The sequence below is a fragment of the Pituophis catenifer genome, unplaced genomic scaffold (genome assembly GCF_029215685.1).
Source record: "Pituophis catenifer annectens isolate HBS135680 unplaced genomic scaffold, rPitCat1.0.hap2 SCAF_4, whole genome shotgun sequence".
Classification (NCBI taxonomy): domain Eukaryota; kingdom Metazoa; phylum Chordata; class Lepidosauria; order Squamata; family Colubridae; genus Pituophis; species Pituophis catenifer.
Window position 1 is genome coordinate 64190889 of NW_027256884.1, and position 19858 is coordinate 64210746.

Consider the following 19858-nt stretch of genomic DNA (forward strand, 5'->3'; position numbering starts at 1 on the left):
TGTGAAAAAATAACCTATATATACATAAAATCCTATTTCCACAAACCTTCAGGATCAAGGAGTTTCTCAATTCCCAGGTGTTGTTTAGCTATATTGAACGCATGATCTAATCGCTGCACAGCGGACTGTTGATAAACCACATCGTCCCAATTGAAGAGATCTGGCCTGGGGAAAAGAAGAAAGTACAATGTTACTTTCAGAATTACACACACACACGTGTATATATATGCAGTGGTGGGATTCAGCCACTTCGGGAGAACCGGTTGTTAACTTTCTGAGCAGTTTGGCAAACTGGTTGTTGGAAGAAATCATTAGGGCAGAGAACCGGTTGTTAAATTACTTGAATCCCACTACTGTATATATGTATACACACACACACACACACACACACACACACACACACACACACACACACACACACACATACAGAGTCTCAAACATTTGACAAATGAATCCCAAATGTTAAGAGAACTACAAATAACAAGAGTGGCATCTTCTACAGATAAATATTTTGTAAAAATTTATCTAATAAAAGTTAAATATCAAACAAAACACAGATGATATCTATTAAATGTTTAGGTTTAAACAATTTAAAGGCAGGAAGAAATCCCATTTTAGAGAAACAATATGGAATTTTATACTGTTAATTATGCTGTTGTGGTATAAATTGTATTAATCTGTGACTATATTTTCACTAAGAATAATCCATTTGAATTTTCAAGGCTATGAAGAACTTTAATCATATTAAAGATGCATAAATCAGTCCACTGTGGAGCAATAAAATGCAGCATACAGAGAATAATCTTAGATTCAACAGACCCTTCTTCAATTGTTTTGCCTTATGGTATAGAAGCACAAGTGACGGAGATCAGAAACCTGAGTATGCCTTCTTTATTTCATCCAAGCATTTCCTTTTCCTTGATATAAGTTATATACTGTCCATTCTCTCTTTGTTTCCAGACACATATAGATAGAAGTCATGTGCCAAGACTGACAAAAATTCTTTTTTTTTTTTGATTTTTATTATAACATATAGTGATACATTCAGTACATTTTCGGTTCATTGGTGCAATTATATACATATATACATCTACGTGCATTATTACTTGTCTTTTATTTGATATTGTTTCTTAAAGCTAGATTTAATTTCAAAACACTTAAAGATAATAGTGCTCAAATCTCTAAGACTAAATGTAATACTATTCATATGGATTTTGTTAATTAATTAATATTTAATCTCTATTTCCTTCTTTATTTCTTTTCCCCATCCATTTGTACCACATGTCCCACACGCTATAAAATTCCGAATCTTCTCTGTCATTAATTTCTGAAGTCAGTTTGTTCATTTCGGCGCACTCCAATATTTTTCCAATAACATGTTCTTGAGATGGTATTTGTTTTTCTTTCCAATACTGGGCAAAGGAAATTCTAGCGGCTGTCAAAATATGTATAATTAAATACTTTTTCTTTTTTGCATATTCAGTTTTCAAAATTCCCAGGAGAAAAGCTTTTGGTTCGAAATCAAAATTTTCTTTTATTATTTCTCTAATCCACATCCATATCATCCTCCAGAATTTTTGTGCCTGATTACATGTCCACCAGCAGTGATAGAAAGTACCCTGCTGATGGTCACATTTCCAACATTTAGGGCTCGAATTGGGGTAGATCTTCGCTATCCTAGCTGGGGCCATATGCCATCTATAAAACAGCTTGTATTGGTTTTCCTTGTAAGCCGTCGCCTTTGTCATTTTAAGATTATTATTCCATATTGAATCCCATTCGTTCAGATTTATATTCTGTCCAATATTTTTGGCCCATGCTAACATCGGTTCTTTAACTACTTCCTCTGCCATATCGTACTCCAATAAGTAATTATATAATTTACCTAGAATTTTGTCATCCGTACCCATCCATATCTTGTCAAATCCATTTATGCTCGTCTCAATGCCAAATTCCTCCTTATCTTTTTTATATCTGGATTTAATTTGGTTATATGGCCACCAGTCTATAGAAATACCTTGTTCCATCAATTCTTCCCTTGTTTTAAGATTCCCTCCCCCATCTAATAATTCATTGTATCTGACCGTTTTACCCATTTCTAATACATTTGGATATATTATAGCCTCCATGGTGAAAAGCCATCTCAGAATTTTCCTATAGTGCTTCTGTCTCATCTCTCACCATATTTGTATCAAGATCTCCCTTATTTTATGCCTATGGAAATAAGTTTTTATCTTCTTCCCAGTATCCCAGAGATATGCATGCCAACCCTTCTGGAGATCATGCCCTTCTAAAGTTAACAGTCTTTTATTTCTCAGGGTTGCCCAATCTTTCAGCCATACTAGGTTTGCAGCTTTTTGATATAACTCCCATTTAGGTAATCCGAAACCCCCTCTTTCCTTCTTGTCCTGTAAATTCCTAATTGCTATTCTTGGTTTCTTTCCCTCCCAAATAAATTTTCTGATGATGCTATTGAGTTCCAAAAATTTTTTTTTATCTAATTTAACAGGGACTGTTTGGAATAGATACAATAACTTGGGTAATATGCTCGTTTTTATTGCCGCAATTCTACCTAATAATGATATCTGTAGTCTTCCCCACTTTTCTAGATCCTGTTTAATATTTCTAATCAATGGTAAATAATTATCCTCTCTGAGGGCCGAGCACCTTGATGAAATCCACACCCCAGGTATTTTACCTTCTTAGCGGTTTGGATCTCCATTGATTCTTCCAGTACTTTTTTCCTTACCTCCGTCATATTTTTTGTTAATAATTTAGTTGTGGATTTATTTAATTTAAGGCCTGCTACCTCCCCGTAATTGCCCAATTCTTCCAAAATTTTAGTGCCTGATTCTAATGGTTCTTCCATGATTAATACCACATCATCTGCGAATGCCTGTGTCTTATATATCTCTTTTCTGATTGTTAAACTCTTTATTTCATTATTGTTCCGAATCTTTCTCAAGAGTACTTCTAGTGCTAAAATAAATAAAAGTGGGGATAGAGGGCACCCTTGTCGGACCCCTTTTCTAATTTGGAAAGCCTTAGTTAATTCTCCATTCAGTAATATGTTAGCCTTTTGTTTTTGATAGATTGTGGATATCGTATTGACAAAATTTGATCCAAATTCCATTTGGATAATTTGTTGTTTCATAAATTGCCAATTAAGATTGTCGAATGCCTTTGAGCGTCGACAAAGACCAATGCCATTTCTTTGTTCGGGTGTTCCTCATAGTATTCCAATATGTCTATTATCATCCTTGTATTATTCCTGACAAAAATTCTATGGAGAAACAGAGTGTGTCAAGACTCCAACTGATGAACCCAAGCAAATCAGAACTCTGAGACTGGAATCTTCCTCAAAGAACTTCTTTTTTGGGTACATCATATTGGCACAGTCAAGTGTAAAACCAACTCTAAATCTTTCCCATGGTTTCAGTATAATTAAAATAGGAAATATTCCTATTCCCCAAATGTCACAGGGCATGTTGGCCACTTAGGTTAATTGGCAGGTTCTCCAGGGACTCCTCCCCAACCTTATCCATCACCTGTAGAAATGACTTGGTTTCCATGAGAAAACTCTGTGTTGTGTCTAGCAAAGCATTCCATCCTCCTTCCCCCCTCCCTACACTGTGGCACCTGAGGAACAAGAAAATGGCCCCTGTCAGCTTCATTTTGAAGCTGACAGAGTGTTTATGCTGCTATGTCTGCAAAGTACTTACTGTCATTTTGTCCCAGGAATCTATACTGATTCAGTAATTCAGTCACAATACTAGGCAAGTGGTGCAGGTTTAACAGATTAACAGAGTTGGAAGGGACCTTGTAGGTCAGTGATGGTTAACCTTTTTGCCATAGCATGCCAGGAAGTGGGGTGGGGGGGGTCACATGCGCATGTGCTCACACCCATAATTCTATGTGCGCTGCCCCTGCACAGCGCACATGACCCCCCCGCTCCTCCCACCCCGGCACGTGATGGCCTAGTAGGCCCATTTTTTGCTGTCCCCAGCCTCCAGAGCCTCTCTAGGAGTCTGGTGAGGGTGAAAATGGCCTCCCCCCCCGAGGCCCTCCACAGGCAGGAAACAGCCTGTTTCCCTACTTCTGGTGGCCCCAGAAGGCCCAAAAATCAGCTGGCCGGCATGCGCATGTCCAACCCTCCGCCCAAGCAGGAGACCCTACAGTAAGGTCTTTCATTAAGTGGTTTTTTTTCAAATCCATCATCAAGGACTACTGATGGGAAACTATTGAAGTAGGTTAGGGTGAGTGTTTTATATATAATGGTGTCTTTTTGTTTAAAGGTATAAAGTTATGTGTGCATACATAAGAGAGAGAGAATCTGTTCTAGGGTTTTTTTTGCCAGTCCCAGTACATGATAAATGCCTAATAGGTTGTAAAACACAATGTTAGCAAATTAATTTTCAGCATGAATTGACTTATAAAGGTTTATGCTAGCATGTCAGGGATATTATAGGATTTATCAGTTAAGTTATATTTAATAATTCTTGGTTGTAGAAGAACACCTTCTGTAAAAATACTACAAAAAATTAACAGTTTCAGAGATATAAATGCTGATACACAGTGCAGGTAAAAATATGAATGAGTCAAATATAGCTGCCCAAGAAGTCTGATAACGGCCTAACACTAAATCTCTCTGTTTTCTAAGTAAATGGGCATCAATGAAATGAACATAACACTTTTAATTGGACCAAGTTTTATTAGCAACACAAAAGTAACATGCAAGTCTGAAGTCCAGGTAGCAATATGCCAGCACAACTGCAAGAATACGTCTGAGAATTACAATGAGTAAAAAATGCACCTATATATCACTACAAGGATTATGTATATATTTATATAATAAAATGATTTCGGAAAAAGTAGTTCAATGCAACTGTCATTCATGGCAAGCATTTTTACAAATAGCAGTTCACATAAACTATACACTTAATCTGCATAATTATCTTTTTCTTTTTGAGATCAGTTGGCATTGTCTTCTTCAGAAAAATGGAATGAATAATCTTATTGCTGCATCTTTTTCAGAAACAGCTTTCTCCAGAGAATACCAGTAATGGAATTTAATACAAGTTGCAATCTGGATGGCTCCAATCCTAATGCTGTTCAGGAAGTTATTAGAACTATCTATTCTGCCAAGTGCTGGAATACTGTTCTCCCACTGAATAGAGGATATTCTCGTTGTTGTTGGTTGGGGTGAGGGCTTTCATTATTTCTTTTGTCTTTTTTATTTTTGATAGCCTATAAAATATGTCTGAGTGTCTGGGAGAGTGAATCATGTGACTGCAGGGAGGAAAATTCTCCAGCTCTCCTCATGGGTAAATCTACTTGTTTTAGGGGGGAAGGGGAGTGTCTGAGTGAGTGAATCATGTGACTGCAGGCAGGAAAGTTCTCATGAGTAAATCTGCTTGTTTTTAGGGGGAAGGGGAGTGCCGTTTTTTTTTGTAAATATTTTTTATTTTTTTTCAAACATAAACATAAAATATAACTTTCAAGAACAGAGTCTCGATCCGGTCATAGTTACCATGCTTACATTCCTTTAACAAGCTCCATTCAATTTCCCATTGCATCTTTTACGGATAGAAATTCAAAACATAAAAAAACAGATTTTAACATAAAATCTAGCATCTTCACCTAAACAAATCCATTATATCAATACAATTTTAATTTCAAACTAATTTTCGCTCATTTTTATATCCATATATCAATCCTGATTTTATCTTGTTCTTCTTCACCTTGTATCTTTTACCATCAGTGTCAAAATAATTTTTAACAATATTCTAACCTCTTATTCTAATTATTTACCTTACAATTTTATCACCACAAATCTTAATTTCAAATTCAATAAAGCTCCATTTTTATTACACTTTATAAAACAAAATTCTATCTAATTCTTGATCTCTTGACCCTTTTCCTCGAATCTTAGTATATTAAACACACTTAAAAACACTTATCATCTATTACAGTTTTCATGTTACACAGGTTTATCACAAAAACATGTTTTATTTAAACTAATTTCCGGCATATTTTCTTCCGTACCTCCCTCTATTGTTTGGCTGTTTTCCAGCATATTATGTTTGGCTGATTCCCAGCATAGTCTCCTCCAGAGCACCAACTATTTGTGGCTAATTTCCAGTATAGTCTCCTCCAAGCCTACCACCATTGTTGGCTAATTTCCACCATATTTTCCAGCATAATCTCCTCCAACTCTCCTCCTATTTGCTTGGCTGATTTCCAGCATTTTATTGGCTGATTTCCAGCATATTATGTTTGGCTGATTTCCAGCATAGTCCCCTCCAGGGCTCCCACTCATGTTTGGCTGATTTCCAGCATAGTCTCCTCCAACTCTCCTGTAAGTGTTTGGCTGATTTCCAGCATTTTAATTAGTTTCCAACGTATTTCCTCCTAGTCTCAAACTTTTATCTAGTTGGTATCCATCCCTCTTATTTTAATTTTCTCTTACAATATAGTTATCTATTTTGTGTCAGTTTCCCAACATGCTCTTTCAAATTAATTCTCAATATATTTCATAATAATCATCATTTCCAGCATATATTAAATTAAATCACAGTTTGTTGCCAAAATCTGTGTATTTTATAGTTTGTTCAATAAAACCTTAATCAAGCATAATCACCAATCTAGCATTTGTTTGCATATTAAAATTAAAACATATTACATCAAACAGTAAATTTTCTTAAAGTTGTCTCACATTAAAATATACTCTTCTTTATTGTTTTTAATCACAATATTGTTTGATGATTATTGATTATTGTTTATATCATCCTCTATTTCAGTTGCCATCTCTTATTTTCTATTTTTATTACTCCAAAAGCCCTCCTGTTTTTATCCAAAAATCATATATACCTTTAGGCTTTTAAACTTTACATTTCAATTTAGTTACATTTCAATTTTTCTACTTTATTTCTTCCTCTTCTTCCTTTTTCTATCTGTCCATAAATGTTCCATTTCAAAGTTCATCTGTTCAATTTAAAAATTTTTGTATGTCCCTTTAATGCTTTATAATGTCAGTTCCATGTGTGATGCATCAACTTCCTGTCTTTTATTCCTACGCCATACCTATTTTTTTTTTTTTTTTTTGCTAAGCTTGTTAATTTCCATTGTCAAATGTCCAAAATATTCCTTCTTTCTTCTTAAAATCATCCAGGAGAGAATAGAGATCTCCAAATTCCATAGATCTAATGTTAATTTCAAAGTAATCCAAAGTAAAAAGCCATTTAAAAAGTTTCTTTTCCAAACGGAAAAGGAAAGGGAAATCTTTTCAATCCACTCTCCTGCTTAATCACTGCAAACTCCATGGCAATTATGTAGCCATCTGTCTGTCTTTCTTCATTAGCTTCATTAACTTTCAAAGGTGTAAACTCCCAAAGATAATTTCTCCAATCCACTCCAAATAAGAAAATAAAAGTCACTTTTCTAAGTTGTTATTTATTTTTATTTTATTTTATTTTGAATTTGTATACCGCCCTTCTCCCTGAGGACTCAGGGCGGTGAACAGCCAAGTAAAAACATCAAGTACAAATATTAAAATACAGTTAAAATATACATATATAAATTTGGCCCCATTAATTAAAAACAATAAACAAAACACTTAAAAACACTTAAAAAATTAGGCCAGCCCGGCTTGCTGGAAAAGGAAGGTTTTAAGGGCAAGGCAGAAGGCACCGAGGTCTTGGATTCTCCTTATCTCTGGAGGCAATTGATTCCAGAGGGTAGGTGCCCCCACAGAGAAGGCCCTCCCCCTGGGGGTCACCAGCCTGCACTGTTTGGCTGATGGCACCCCGAGGAGGCCCTCTCTGTGGGAGCGCACAGGTCGATGGGAGATTGTCGGTGGCAGCAGGCGGTCTCGAAGATAGCTAGGCCCTATGCCATGGAGTGCTTTAAAGGTGATAACCAACACCTTGAAGCGCACCCGGAAGACCACTGGGAGCCAGTGCAGCTCGCGCAGGAGCGGTGTTACATGGGAGCGCCAGGCTGCTCCCGTCACTACCCGCGCTGCTGCATTCTGGACCAGTTGGAGCCTCCGGGTGCTCCTCAAGGGGAGCCCCATGTAGAGAGCGTTGCAGTAGTCAAGGCGAGAGGTGACGAGGGCATGAGTGACTGTGCACAGGGAATCCCGATCAAGAAAGGGCCGCAACTGGCGGATCAGGCGAACCTGACAAAAGATCCCCCTGGTTACAGCCGTCAGATGTTCCTCCAAGGACAGCTGCCTATCCAGGAGGACTCCCAGATTGCGAGCCCTCTCTGTGGGGGCCAACGACTCGCCCCCAATAGTCAGTGATGGAGTCAACTGACTATATCGGGATGCCGGGAGCCACAGCCACTCAGTCTTGGAAGGGTTGAGCCTGAGCCTGTTCCTCCCCATCCAGATCCGCACAGCCTCCAGGCACTGGGACATCACTTCAAGGGCATCATTGGGGTGGCCTGGGGTGGAGATGTACAGCTGGGTGTCATCAGCGTACTGGTGGTATCTCACCCCAAAGCCACGGATGATCTCGCCCAGCGGCTTCACATAAATGTTGAACAGGAGGGGCGAGAGGACCAACCCCTGAGGCACTCCACATATAAGAGGCCTTGAGGTCGACCTCTGCCCCCCTGCCAACACGAACTTCGACCGGTCGGAGAGAAAGGAGGAGAACCACCGTAATACGGTGCCCCCCATCCCCAACTCTTCCAACCGCTGCAGCATGATACCGTGGTCGATGGTATCAAAAGCCGCTGAGAGGTCTAACAGGACCAGAACAGAGGAACAACCCCTGTCCCGAGCCCTCCAGAGATCATCAACCAATGCGACCAATGCCGTTTCCGTGCTGTGTCCAGGCCTGAAACCCGACTGGAACGGATCTAGATAGGATGTTTCCTCCAAGAATTGTGGAAACTGTTGCGCGACCACACTCTCAACAACCTTCGCCAGGAAGCGAAGGTTGGAGACAGGACGATAGTTGGCCAATATTGCCGGATCCAGGGACGGCTTCTTGAGGAGAGGCCTCACCACCGCTTCTTTCAAGGCGGCGGGGAAGTGACCCTCACTCAACGAAGCGTTGATAACACCCTGGAGCCAGCCTCGTGTAACCTCCCGGGAGGCCAGTACCAACCAGGAGGGACACGGGTCCAGTAAACATGTGGCCGCACTAAGTCTCCCCAAAATCCTGTCCACATCATCCGGAGTCACAGCATCAAACTCCTCCCAGGTAACATTCTCAAGACTATTCCTCGTCACCCTGCCCTGATCTACCCAGTCAGAGTCCAAATCCCCCCGGATCTGAGCGATTTTGTCATACAGGTATTGTCCGAAATCCTCCGCCCTGCCTTCCAAGGGATCCTCCCGCGCTCCCGGATGGAGCAGGGAGCGGGTTACCCTGAACAGGGCGGCCGGACGATTCCCTGATGACGCAATAGAGGCGGAAAAGTAGTTAAACTTTGCCGTCTTTATCGCCACTAGGTAGGTCTTAATATGCGACCTTACCAGTGTTCGGTCAGATTCAGCGAGACTGGCCCTCCAACCGCTCTCTAGGCGTCTTTTTCCGGCATTTCATCTCCCTCAGCTCCTCGGTGAACCAAGGAGCCGCGAGGGATCGACACCGGGTCAGAGGCCGCAAAGGCACGACTCGATCCAAGGCCCCACCAGCCGCCCGATCCCAGGCAGCTACCAGGTCCTCGGCCGAGTCGTGTGCCAGATCTTCAGGAATTGGCCCAAGCTCCGTCTGGAACCTATCAGGATCCATCAGGCGCCTGGGGCGGATCCATCTAATTGGGTCCACCTCCCTGCGGCGGGGTGTAGCGGTTCGAAGGTCCAGACGAAGGAGTGAGTGATCTGACCATGACAAGGGTTTCATGTCTATATCCCCTATAATAAGACCACTCAACCACTGGCCAGAGACAAAAATCAGGTCCAGCGTGTGTCCCCCCCTGTGAGTGGGGCCATGAACTAACTGGGTCAGGTCCATGGCCATCATGGAAGCCATGAACTCCCGAGCCATCTCTGACGTTTCACCAACGGACGGCAGATTGAAATCACCCATGACCATAAGCCTGGGTGTATCAACTGCCACCGTGGCTATCACGTCGAGTAGCTCAGGCAGGGCCGTTGCCACGCGGCAGGGAGCCAGGTACGTAAGCAGCAAGCCCATCTGAACCCCATGACCCCATCTCACAAAGAGGGACTCACACCCGGCAATCTGTGGCACAGTGGTCTCCCTCGGACCCAGACCTTCGTTAATAATAACTGCCACCCCCCCCCGCCCCTCCCTTGGGCCCTCGGCTGATGGAATGCTCTGAAGCCTGGTGGACACATCTCAACCAGAGGGACCCCTCCCTCCGGGCCCAACCAGGTCTCCGTAATACCCGCCAGGTCCGCTCCCCCCTCTTGAATAAGATCGTAAATGAGGGGGGCCTTATTTACCACGGACCTGGCGTTGCACAGCATCAGCCGGAGGCCCAGGTCCTGAGTATCTGAGCCACCTAGTATCCGAGGGGAGCCTTGAGGACCGGGGCGTGCAATCGCTCTCAAGTAGTGAGTGCGCACCCCCGGCACAAGATAAGGTCCTCTGCTCCCGCCATATCTGCCCCTCCCATCCACCGTGCTGATGACATCCCCAATCCCTCGTCCTGCACCCTCCAGACCGTTACCCTGTGCCAGGCTGGGCCCTGACCTAGGTGGATTACCCCCCCATCCCCTTTGGTCGCCCTCCCAGTTCCCCTTAAAAGATTATTAAAAACCCTAATTAAAAAACCCCTCAATCCCCGCTTTAAAACATGCCACCTCTCGGGGCTCCAAAGCCCGTCCTTAAGGTAGGCCTTCGATAGAGTGCAAGGCCATTGCCGCGAGAGGGGGGCATCTCGCAGCGCAAGCAAATCTGCCGAGGTATAAGCCATACAAGTATGATGAGATGGAAAAGGGGAACCTTGGATGTCAGCGAAATTTAAAGATAGTCATTGAGGTGAGAGATGGCAAAAGAGGCTGGCCAGGATGAAGCTGGGGCCCCTTCACTCTCTCACAGTGATGGGGCGACCAGATCAGATGGTTGCAGTGCAGGCGGATGGCCACAGCTGTTCTCTCACCGCGGCTGGATGTAAAAGGCCAACAATAGTCACTCTCTCCCTGCAGATGGAGCAGCAGTCCTTGACCTGGACTCTCAGCTTCTCCCTCCAGCCTGCAATCTCTCCTCCCCCGAGCCAAGGCCTAAAGGTGGAAATCGGGCGGCAGGAATAAACTAGCCAGCAACAGAAGGAGATAGAGAACAAACATAAAAATCCAGGAGGGTGATAATAAAGTCCCAGAGTCAGTAGTGATTGAAAAATGGGCCGACCTAATAGAGAGTCCAGGTAGCAACGGGGGGGAGGCCATTTTCATGGGGGGGGGCGAATCCAAGGGGGAAACCAGATGGTAATTGGAAATCCCCCTCTATCACTCCCCAACTCCCTTCGATGTTCCGGGCCAAATCCCCCCAATAGTCCTGCCCGTTTTCTCCAAGCAAATTCTGCCACGATCTTCCCAGGTCTCGGTCCATGTAGGGGGTTTTCAGGCGCAGCTGACCACTGGGCCATACACCCCGGGCCTCAAATCTGGGCTAAATAACTGTTTGAAGCGGCCAACAGGCCTCCGAGCCTCCGGGTGCTGGGTCCATCGCCTTCCCGCACCCCCCCTCCCCCGGCAGCCCAGCTTTTTTTCGGCCACCGTCAAATCGAAGGGAGGCTTGGGTCGCTATAGATGATTCCCTCGGCTCCCTCAGTTCTCCATCCGGCTCAGTTAGACTCCCCAGACCACCTTAACTCCTTCACCTCCTACAGTCAGTCCGTAGGATGAAATGCCCGATCTCCGGGGCTCCGCAGCTGTGGAGTCATCGTGGAGGCCGCCATTGCCACCGCCGCCCTCCTTACAGCGCTCCGATTACGTCTCCTCGCTGTAGCTCTGCCATCCCAGGGCCAATCCCGATAAGGGATGGCACATCCGAACCGTCAGACCATCGGCATGCTGAACGTGGGGCTCAAGATCACTAAAACAGCCTCCGACGTTTCCAAAGTTCTCCTTTTCCCCATCAACCTCAACAGCGAGCCCCTCGGAGGTCCGCCATCTTACGCATGCGCAGGGAAAAAAAAAAAAGCCAATTCTTCCAAATTTACTAAAACAAAGTCTGTCTTGGGTCTTTATTTCCATTTTTTTTCTTTTTGATCTTCAAGCCCCACAGGTCTGTAGCCGCTATTTAAAGTTGGGGTCTTATTTTTTTCAAAAACCCCAAATAATCCTGTTGTTTTGCCTGGGTTGGTGTCACTCACCCGGCTTCGAGATACTTGTTCTTTCTTCTACTTCTCTCCTGCACGATCTTGTGTCCCGGTCTGCTGCAGCTTTGTGGCAGCTGCCATGGCTGCCTAATCCCACCGCTGACTTTGAGGATTCCCTCTGGCCTCCAAGGAACTTGCCTGTTCCTCTTGGCACACTGAGGCACTCCTCTTCACCCCCCATCCTTGCAAGATGGGGGATGCTCCGAAGACTGATCGGACAGTGGTTTGTCAGTCGGGGTTTTTGCGGGCTCGTCAGAGCCCACTATTTCCCCAACTGTGGCACCGCGGCTCCAGACTGGACTTTTTCGAGAGTATCGGTTTGAGTGTGTGAATCATGTGACTGCAGGGAGGAAAGTTTTCCAGCTCTCCTCATGGGCAAATCTGCTTGTTTTTAGGGGGAAGGAGAGTGTCTGTTTGAGTGAGTGAATCATGTGACTGCAGGGAGGAAAGTTCTCCAGCTCTCCTCATGGGTAAATCTGCTTGTTTTTAGGGGGAAGGGAAGTGTCTGTTTAAATGAGTGAATCATGTGACTGCAGAGAGAAAGGTGCTCCAGTTCACCTCATGAATGAATCTGCTTGCTTCTAGGGGGAGGGGAGAGTGGCTGTTTAATTGACTGTAAGTGGGAAGTCTTGTTAGCTGTGTGCATGGGAAAAACCGGTTAGATGGTGTCCGCTAGCCTTGGAAGGCAACTTATGTAGGAGAAGGAAAATGCCGATCTCAAACTTATACTGCCTTGTGGCTATACCCATCTATGGGAAAGTCTTCAGGAGTCAACCTTGAGGCAAATCTGGAGCCGGAGTCCCAGAAGCAGTTCATGACTGTGTACAATCATGTTCTGGTAACTCCTGCGACACAGCTGGAATTAATTGTATCAGCTTTGCCGTTCCATTGGAGTATTTCAGCGACATGGAGAGGGGGGATCTGCTGCTTGGGTAACAGTCTATCTTCCATATTAATCTACCCAGGCCTCGTGCTCTGGAGAGGACACTCCAGCTTTGCATACAGCATTGAAACAACATGGGAAGTGGCAGTTACCGGTTATAAATCTTTGCTTGATTGGTGTAGAGTGTGACGCCAGGGGCCACTTTCGTCGGTGGGAGAGGTCATTGTACCTCATTGGGCAGCTACCATCTGTCTTAATCTAGGCAGCCCCCAGCCAGTAAGGTGCTGCCCACCACGGTCTGTTAACCTCACAGGGTGCATGGGGTTTAGGGTCAAAGCCGACAAGCAGATCGATAACTTTGCACCATGCAACAAACATAAGAAAACTTTAGCCCTAAAGTTGGGCACCTGGAAAGTTCGAACAATGACCCCTGGCCTGTCTGATAATTTACAAGAGATAGATGACGTACGTAAGACAGCTGCCATTGACATGGAGTAGAGCAGACTGCAGATGGACATCATTGCTCTTCAAGAGACAAGACTGTTAGACTTGGGATCTATTAAGGAGAAAAACTTCTCATTGTTCTGGCAGGGAAAACCATCAAATGAGTCTAGGGAATATGGGGTTGGCTTCGCGGTCAGAAACACCCTACAAGGATCCATTATTCCACCTGCTGCAGGAAGTGAAAGAATTCTATCCTTGCAGCTCCATTCATCAGCAGGGCTGGTTACTCTTATTAACGCATATGCTCCGACATTATCATCTTCAGTAGAATCCAAAGACAAATTCTACGACAATCTGGCTGCTACTATCAAGAAAATCCCTGAGAAAGAACCACTGTTTATCTTTGCTGATTTTAATACCAGAGTTGGAGCTGATTATAGTTCTTGGCCCACTTGTTTAGGTCAGTTCGGCATCGGAAAGATGAACGAAAATGGACAACGACTGTTGGAGTTTTGCTGCTACTATGGTCTTTGCATTAGCAATACATACTTTAAAACAAACCCTCAACACAGAGTCTCTTGGAGACATCCAAGATCGAAGCATTGGCACCAGCTTGACTTGATTCTTACCAGGCGTTCCAACCTCCCCAATATTACAATCACACACAGCTATCAGGGTGCTGATTGCAATACAGACCACTCCTTGGTGTGCAGCAGAATAAAACTGCAAACAAAGAGATTGCATCACTCAAAGAAGGAAGGAAGACTACGAATTGACACAATCAGGGCAAAGTGGAGGAATTTGCACAAGAAAAAGGAAACTCTCCCAGGCCCAGCTGAAGTAAATGCATCTGAACGATGGGAATATTTCAAGAATGCTGTTTATAACACCGCCTTGTCAGTATTTGGTAAGGAGATCAGAAAGACAGCAGATTGGTTTGAAGCCCATTCGGAGGAGTTGACGCCAGCCATTGAGGAAAAAAGGAGAGCTCTAATTGCATATAAAGCCTGTTCCAGTGAGTGCAACCTACAGGTTCTGTGAGCTGCTCGTAGCAAAGTCCAACAGACCGCCAGGAGATGTGCTAACGATTATTGGCTGCAGCTTTGCTCTCGGATCCAGATAGCAGCTGACACAGGCAACATCAAGGGGATGTATGATGGCATCAAGCAGGCCTTAGGTCCAACACAGAAGAAATCTGCCCCTCTGAAGTCTGCTACAGGTGACGTTATCCAGGACCGAGCACAGCTGATGGCACGCTGGGTGCAGCACTACTCTGAGTTATATTCCAGAGAAAATGTGGTAACTGAAGAAGCATTAAATAACATTGCGTGCCTGCCTGTCTTGGAGGAGCTTGACAGTGAACCAATTTTAGAAGAACTAAATGGGGCTCTGGATTCCCTTGCCTCTGGCAAGGCACTCGGGAAAAATAACATTCTTGCCGAGGTTCTGAAGTGCTGCAAAGAGAACATCTCCACTGAACTGCATGAAATCTTCTGTCTTTGTTGGAGGGAAGGTGGAATACCACAGGATATGAAGGATGCAAATATCGTCACACTGTACAAGAACAAAGGTGACAGGGGTAACTGTAACAACTACTGTGGCATCTCTCTTCTTAGTGTAGGGAAGCTGCTTGCCCGTGTCATACTCAAGAGGTTCCAGGTGCTTGCTGAAAGAGTCTATCCAGAATCACAGTGTGGATTTCAAGCCAACAGGTCCACTACTGACATGGTATTTTCCCTTAGACAGTTGCAGGAGAAATGCAGGGAACAAAGACAGCAACTTTTCATAGCCTTCATAGATCTTACGAAGGCTTTTGACTTGGTTAGCAGGGATGGCCTTTATAAAATTCTCCCCAAGATTGGATGTCCACCTCAGCTCCTCAACATCATCAGGTCCTTTCATGAGGAAATGAAGGGCACTGTAGTTTTTGATGGCTTAACTTCAGATTCCTTTGATATTTGAAGTGGAGTGAAGCAGGGCTGTGTCCTCGCGCCAACTTTATTCGGGATCTTTTTTGCTGTCATGCTGAAACATGCTTTTGGAACTGCAACAGAGGGTATTTACCTCCGGACCAGATCAGACGGAAAACTCTTTAATCTCTCTAGATTGAGAGCAAAGTCTAAAGTCCAGCTGAAATGCTTACGGGATTTCCTCTTCGCTGATGCTGCTGCTGTCACTGCTCACTCTGCTGAAGACCTTCAACAATTTATGGACAGTTTTAGGAAGGCCTGCCAAGACTTTGGACTAACAATCAGCCTGAAAAAAACACAAGTCATGGGTCAGGACGTGGATTCACCTCTCTTTATTACAATCTCTGCACAAGAACTGCAGATCGTCCATGACTTTGTGTACCTCGGCTCAACTATCTCGGACATTTTCTCTCTTTAGATACTGAGCTGAATAAATGTATTGGTAAAGCGGCCACCACATTTTCCAGACTTAAAAGAGAGTATGGCTTAATAAGAAGCTGACGGAACATACAAAGATCCAGGTCTATAGAGCCTGCGTCCTAAGCATATTCTTGTACTGCAGTGAGTCTTGAACCTTTTATACATGGCAGGAGAGAAAGTTGAACACTTTTCATATGCGCTGTCTCTGACGAATTCTTGGCATCACCTGGCAGGACAAAGTTCCAAATAGCACAGTCTTGGAATGTGCTGGAATTTCTAGCATGTATACACTATTGAAACAGCGACGTCTATGCTGGCTGGGGCATGTCGTGAGAATGGCTGATGGTTGAATTCCAAAAGATCTCCTGCATGGAGAACTAGTGCAGGGAAAGTGCCTCAGAGGGAGACCACAGCTGCGATATAAGGATATCTGCAAGAAGGACCTAAAGGCCCTGGGAATGGACATTAACAACTGGGAAACCTTGACCTCCGATCATTCAGCTTGGAGGCTAAAGACGCAGCATGGCCTTCTCCAATTCGAAGAGACACTTGTTCGGCAGGCTGAGGGAAAGAGGCAGTCCTGGAACCAGTGAAATCTGGGAGCTGGGCAGGGGACAGAATGTATCTGCCCTCAGTGTGGAAGGGATTGCCATTCTCGAATTGGCCTTTTTAGTCACACTAGATGCTGTTTTAGGACCTCTTTCCAGAGCACAATACCATAGTCTCTTGAGACTGAAGGATGCCAATGATGAAAATATCCAAGGATATTCTGGATGCTAAGTAAGCAAAGACATAGAAAAGCAAAACCTTTCACTACAATGAAACAAAAGCCTCTTCATACCCTTCCAAATGACTGATAGAGGTGGAGATACCTGGTGGGGATATTTGGGAGTGGAGAGTATTCCATGACAGAGAAGGCACATCTTCTAGGGCCCATCATATAACATTATTCATAACATATAACAGGAGTACTCAGACGCCATTCTGACAGAAGTGGTGGAATAGGCAGAAATCACTAGGGAGAACTGATCCCTGTATATGGGCCCATTGCAAGCAGGTTTTAATGATGACAATCAGCAATTTTGAATTGCACCTGAAAATCCACCAGTATCATTGCTGCCATAGCAATCCCAAACCAGCTCTCTGAGTGGTTCTGAGTAACAATAAAAGTCGACAGTGGATTGCCCGCCAACAACATGAGAGAGCAACCAGACACGAAAGACAGGGAACAACCCGACCTGAAACCAGCCCTCCCTCGAAGCCTGCTGAAGTGCTACAGATGTGTGGGAAGGGCTACATGGTATCTTTGTGCATGACCCCAGCCCCAAGGCCTAGGCCAGAGCCACCACCCAGGACATAGCTGGAACGAGGCCAGTAGATGGTGTACTGCCACATGATCTATCTATATTTGTAAAATATACTCCCCTTCTATGTGTATTTTAATTTGGTCTCTGACTGCAATAAAAAAGCTTACTAAGCTGGAACGAGGTCCCAAATGAGCCACCAACAGATCCCGGAGGGCCCTCCAGGCTCAAGAGGTCCCTTCCCACCCAGCCAAAAGGGGGGGGGACACCAGGCAACGATGACCAGTTGCCAGAACCCTATGATAGTGAGGACGAGGGTAAAAACAACCCAATGGTGAGGGAACCAGTCCACCCTTTCATTTTCCCAATACGCCTCACAGCCCCAAAAACAGGGACCCAGGGGGCCTTTCAAGCCCTGATAGATTTAGGCTGTACTAGATGCTTGATCAACCTAACCATAGTCCTGAAACTGGGGATCAGAGCAAAAAGACTGACCCACCCAATCCGGTTCAAACAGGTTGATGGGTCCCTAATGGGGGGAGCCTATGCCACTCACCTGACTGAACCAGTGAGACTAGAGCTAGCGGATGACTGGAAAGTAATTCAATTCATAATAGCCCCCAAAATGACAGATCCAGTCATACTGGGACTCTCGTGGCTAGACAAGTGGGGACCAAAATTTATAGGACCATTCCCCATAGTAAAGATAATCAACCCAGTCACAGTGCAATTGAAGATTCCTAATTGCTAGGGAAGATACACCCAGTATTCCATAGTAGCCTCTTAAAACCCGTGGTCGGATCAACCCTGAGGCCATTACCCCGTGAGCCCCCAGGCCCCATGGTCATAGGGGGCCAGACCCATTATGAGGTGCAGCAGATCCTCAATTTGAGGTGGCACAGGAGGCAACTCCAATATTTAATCAAGTGGAAGGGTTACCCCTTATCAGAGGCATCTTGGGTAAAGAGTCGAAACATCCAGGCTGATCGCCTTATAGCCAAATTTCATGCAGAAAATCCAAACAAGCCTGGTGAGGGGTCATATCCCTAAACTCTGCATCTGTACTCAAATTGTTTTGCTTTGTGCAGGTCGCCCTCAGGGGAGCCGAATGTCAACTTGCAAAGCTTTCAAGTTGCCATGAGCAGGAGGGAGGGAGAACTCAAGTGAATTCCATACATTCTTTCTGACCGCAATCAGAAGGAGGGTGTTAGGTTTCACAGCCAGCCAATTGGTTAATTGGAGAATGTGGTTTATGACATGGCCAGAGAGGAGGGGAGAGACAGGGTCATAGGGGAACGTAAATCTACGTAGGATCAGTCCTAACTGCATCTGAGTATTGCCGAATGTTGCTCCTAATAAATGAATATATTTCCTTTGAAGTTTGGATCATGGCTCATGAATTAATTAGGGCATCTTTCGGAAACTTGACAGGGAGTTTTTGAACAGCACACTGCTGCATGGTGTCCCTCCTTTCTACACTTAAAACAGCCTGATGGTCTCAACACTAAAGCATTTTGTGGTTTGAATGGTTCCCTTTTCCCCTGGGGTGGGGATCTTCTCCAAACTTTGCCACTGCAGTACTGGTTTTGGGTCATGTCGATTTCAGCTTCTTCTGCCATTAGGAACCATTCGTGCAAGCAGTTAGGGGCCCCATGGACCAGGCAGGCAATGTATAGGTCATCATTCAGTCCAAATTTGAACCAGCTCACTAGTATGTCTTCTGGCCAGTCCACTTGGCAGGCTAAGTCGCAAAATTCCTTGGTGTATTCAGCCACTGGCTGGTGACCTTGCTTTACAACTCTGATGCGATTGCGGGCTTTGCCATCAGTGAGGGGGTCTTCAAATTGGTGTTGCATGGCTGTCATGAAACGGTCGAAGTTTCGTAGCTCCGGGGCATCAGCATTGTGGAGAGTTACCATCCACCTGGCTGCTGCCCCTTCCAAGGTGAGGGTGATGACTTAAACTCATGACCCTTGGGTTGGGAAGTTTTGTCTGTACTCCTGCATGTATGTGAGGATTTGGGCTAGGAAGAAACCCAACTTCTGGGGGCCCCATCAAATTTCACACCTGGGGGGATTTTCTTCTCCAGTTGGGGTCCTCTGGGCTGGCCGGGGACAATTGCCTGAGTCAATGCAACGAAAGGTGGGATCTCCAACATGGCTGCTGCTCTAGTGGCTCCAGCAGCTTGGTCGGCTACAGCTGGGTCTGGGGTGACAGTTCGAGCGCCCTACATGGCTGGCAATTCTCTTGCTCTTCTCCGCTGTCAACCAGGTTCCCCTCAGACGTTAAGGTTCTCTAGGGCCTCCATCACGAGCTGGTTGATGTGCCACTTCAGTCGGTCATCTCCCAGCGACTCCTCAATCATTTCTTCCTGATCAGATAGGGCCTCCAGTTCCATTTTCCACCCCGGTTTTTGGCTACCGCAGATGAGGGTGACTCCCCTGGTTCTCCCATCCCAACTGTCCTTCCACACTCCGATCAATCATCGGGGTTTCATGGAGCTTTCTAGGACAGGCTCAATATCTTCGATG

The 19858-nt window shown here is 44.8% G+C and overlaps 1 protein-coding gene across 7 annotated transcripts in view; it reads right to left on the minus strand.

Annotated features, from left to right (window-relative positions):
- Positions 1–19858, minus strand: part of DMD (dystrophin) — a 2096968-nt gene that overhangs the window by 1468417 nt on the left and 608693 nt on the right. For all 7 annotated transcript variants that reach the window (XM_070944209.1, XM_070944203.1, XM_070944204.1 and 4 more), the window contains exon 7: positions 47–165. In XM_070944209.1, coding sequence (XP_070800310.1) covers positions 47–165 — 119 coding nt within the window. The remainder of the gene's footprint in view (positions 1–46; positions 166–19858) is intronic.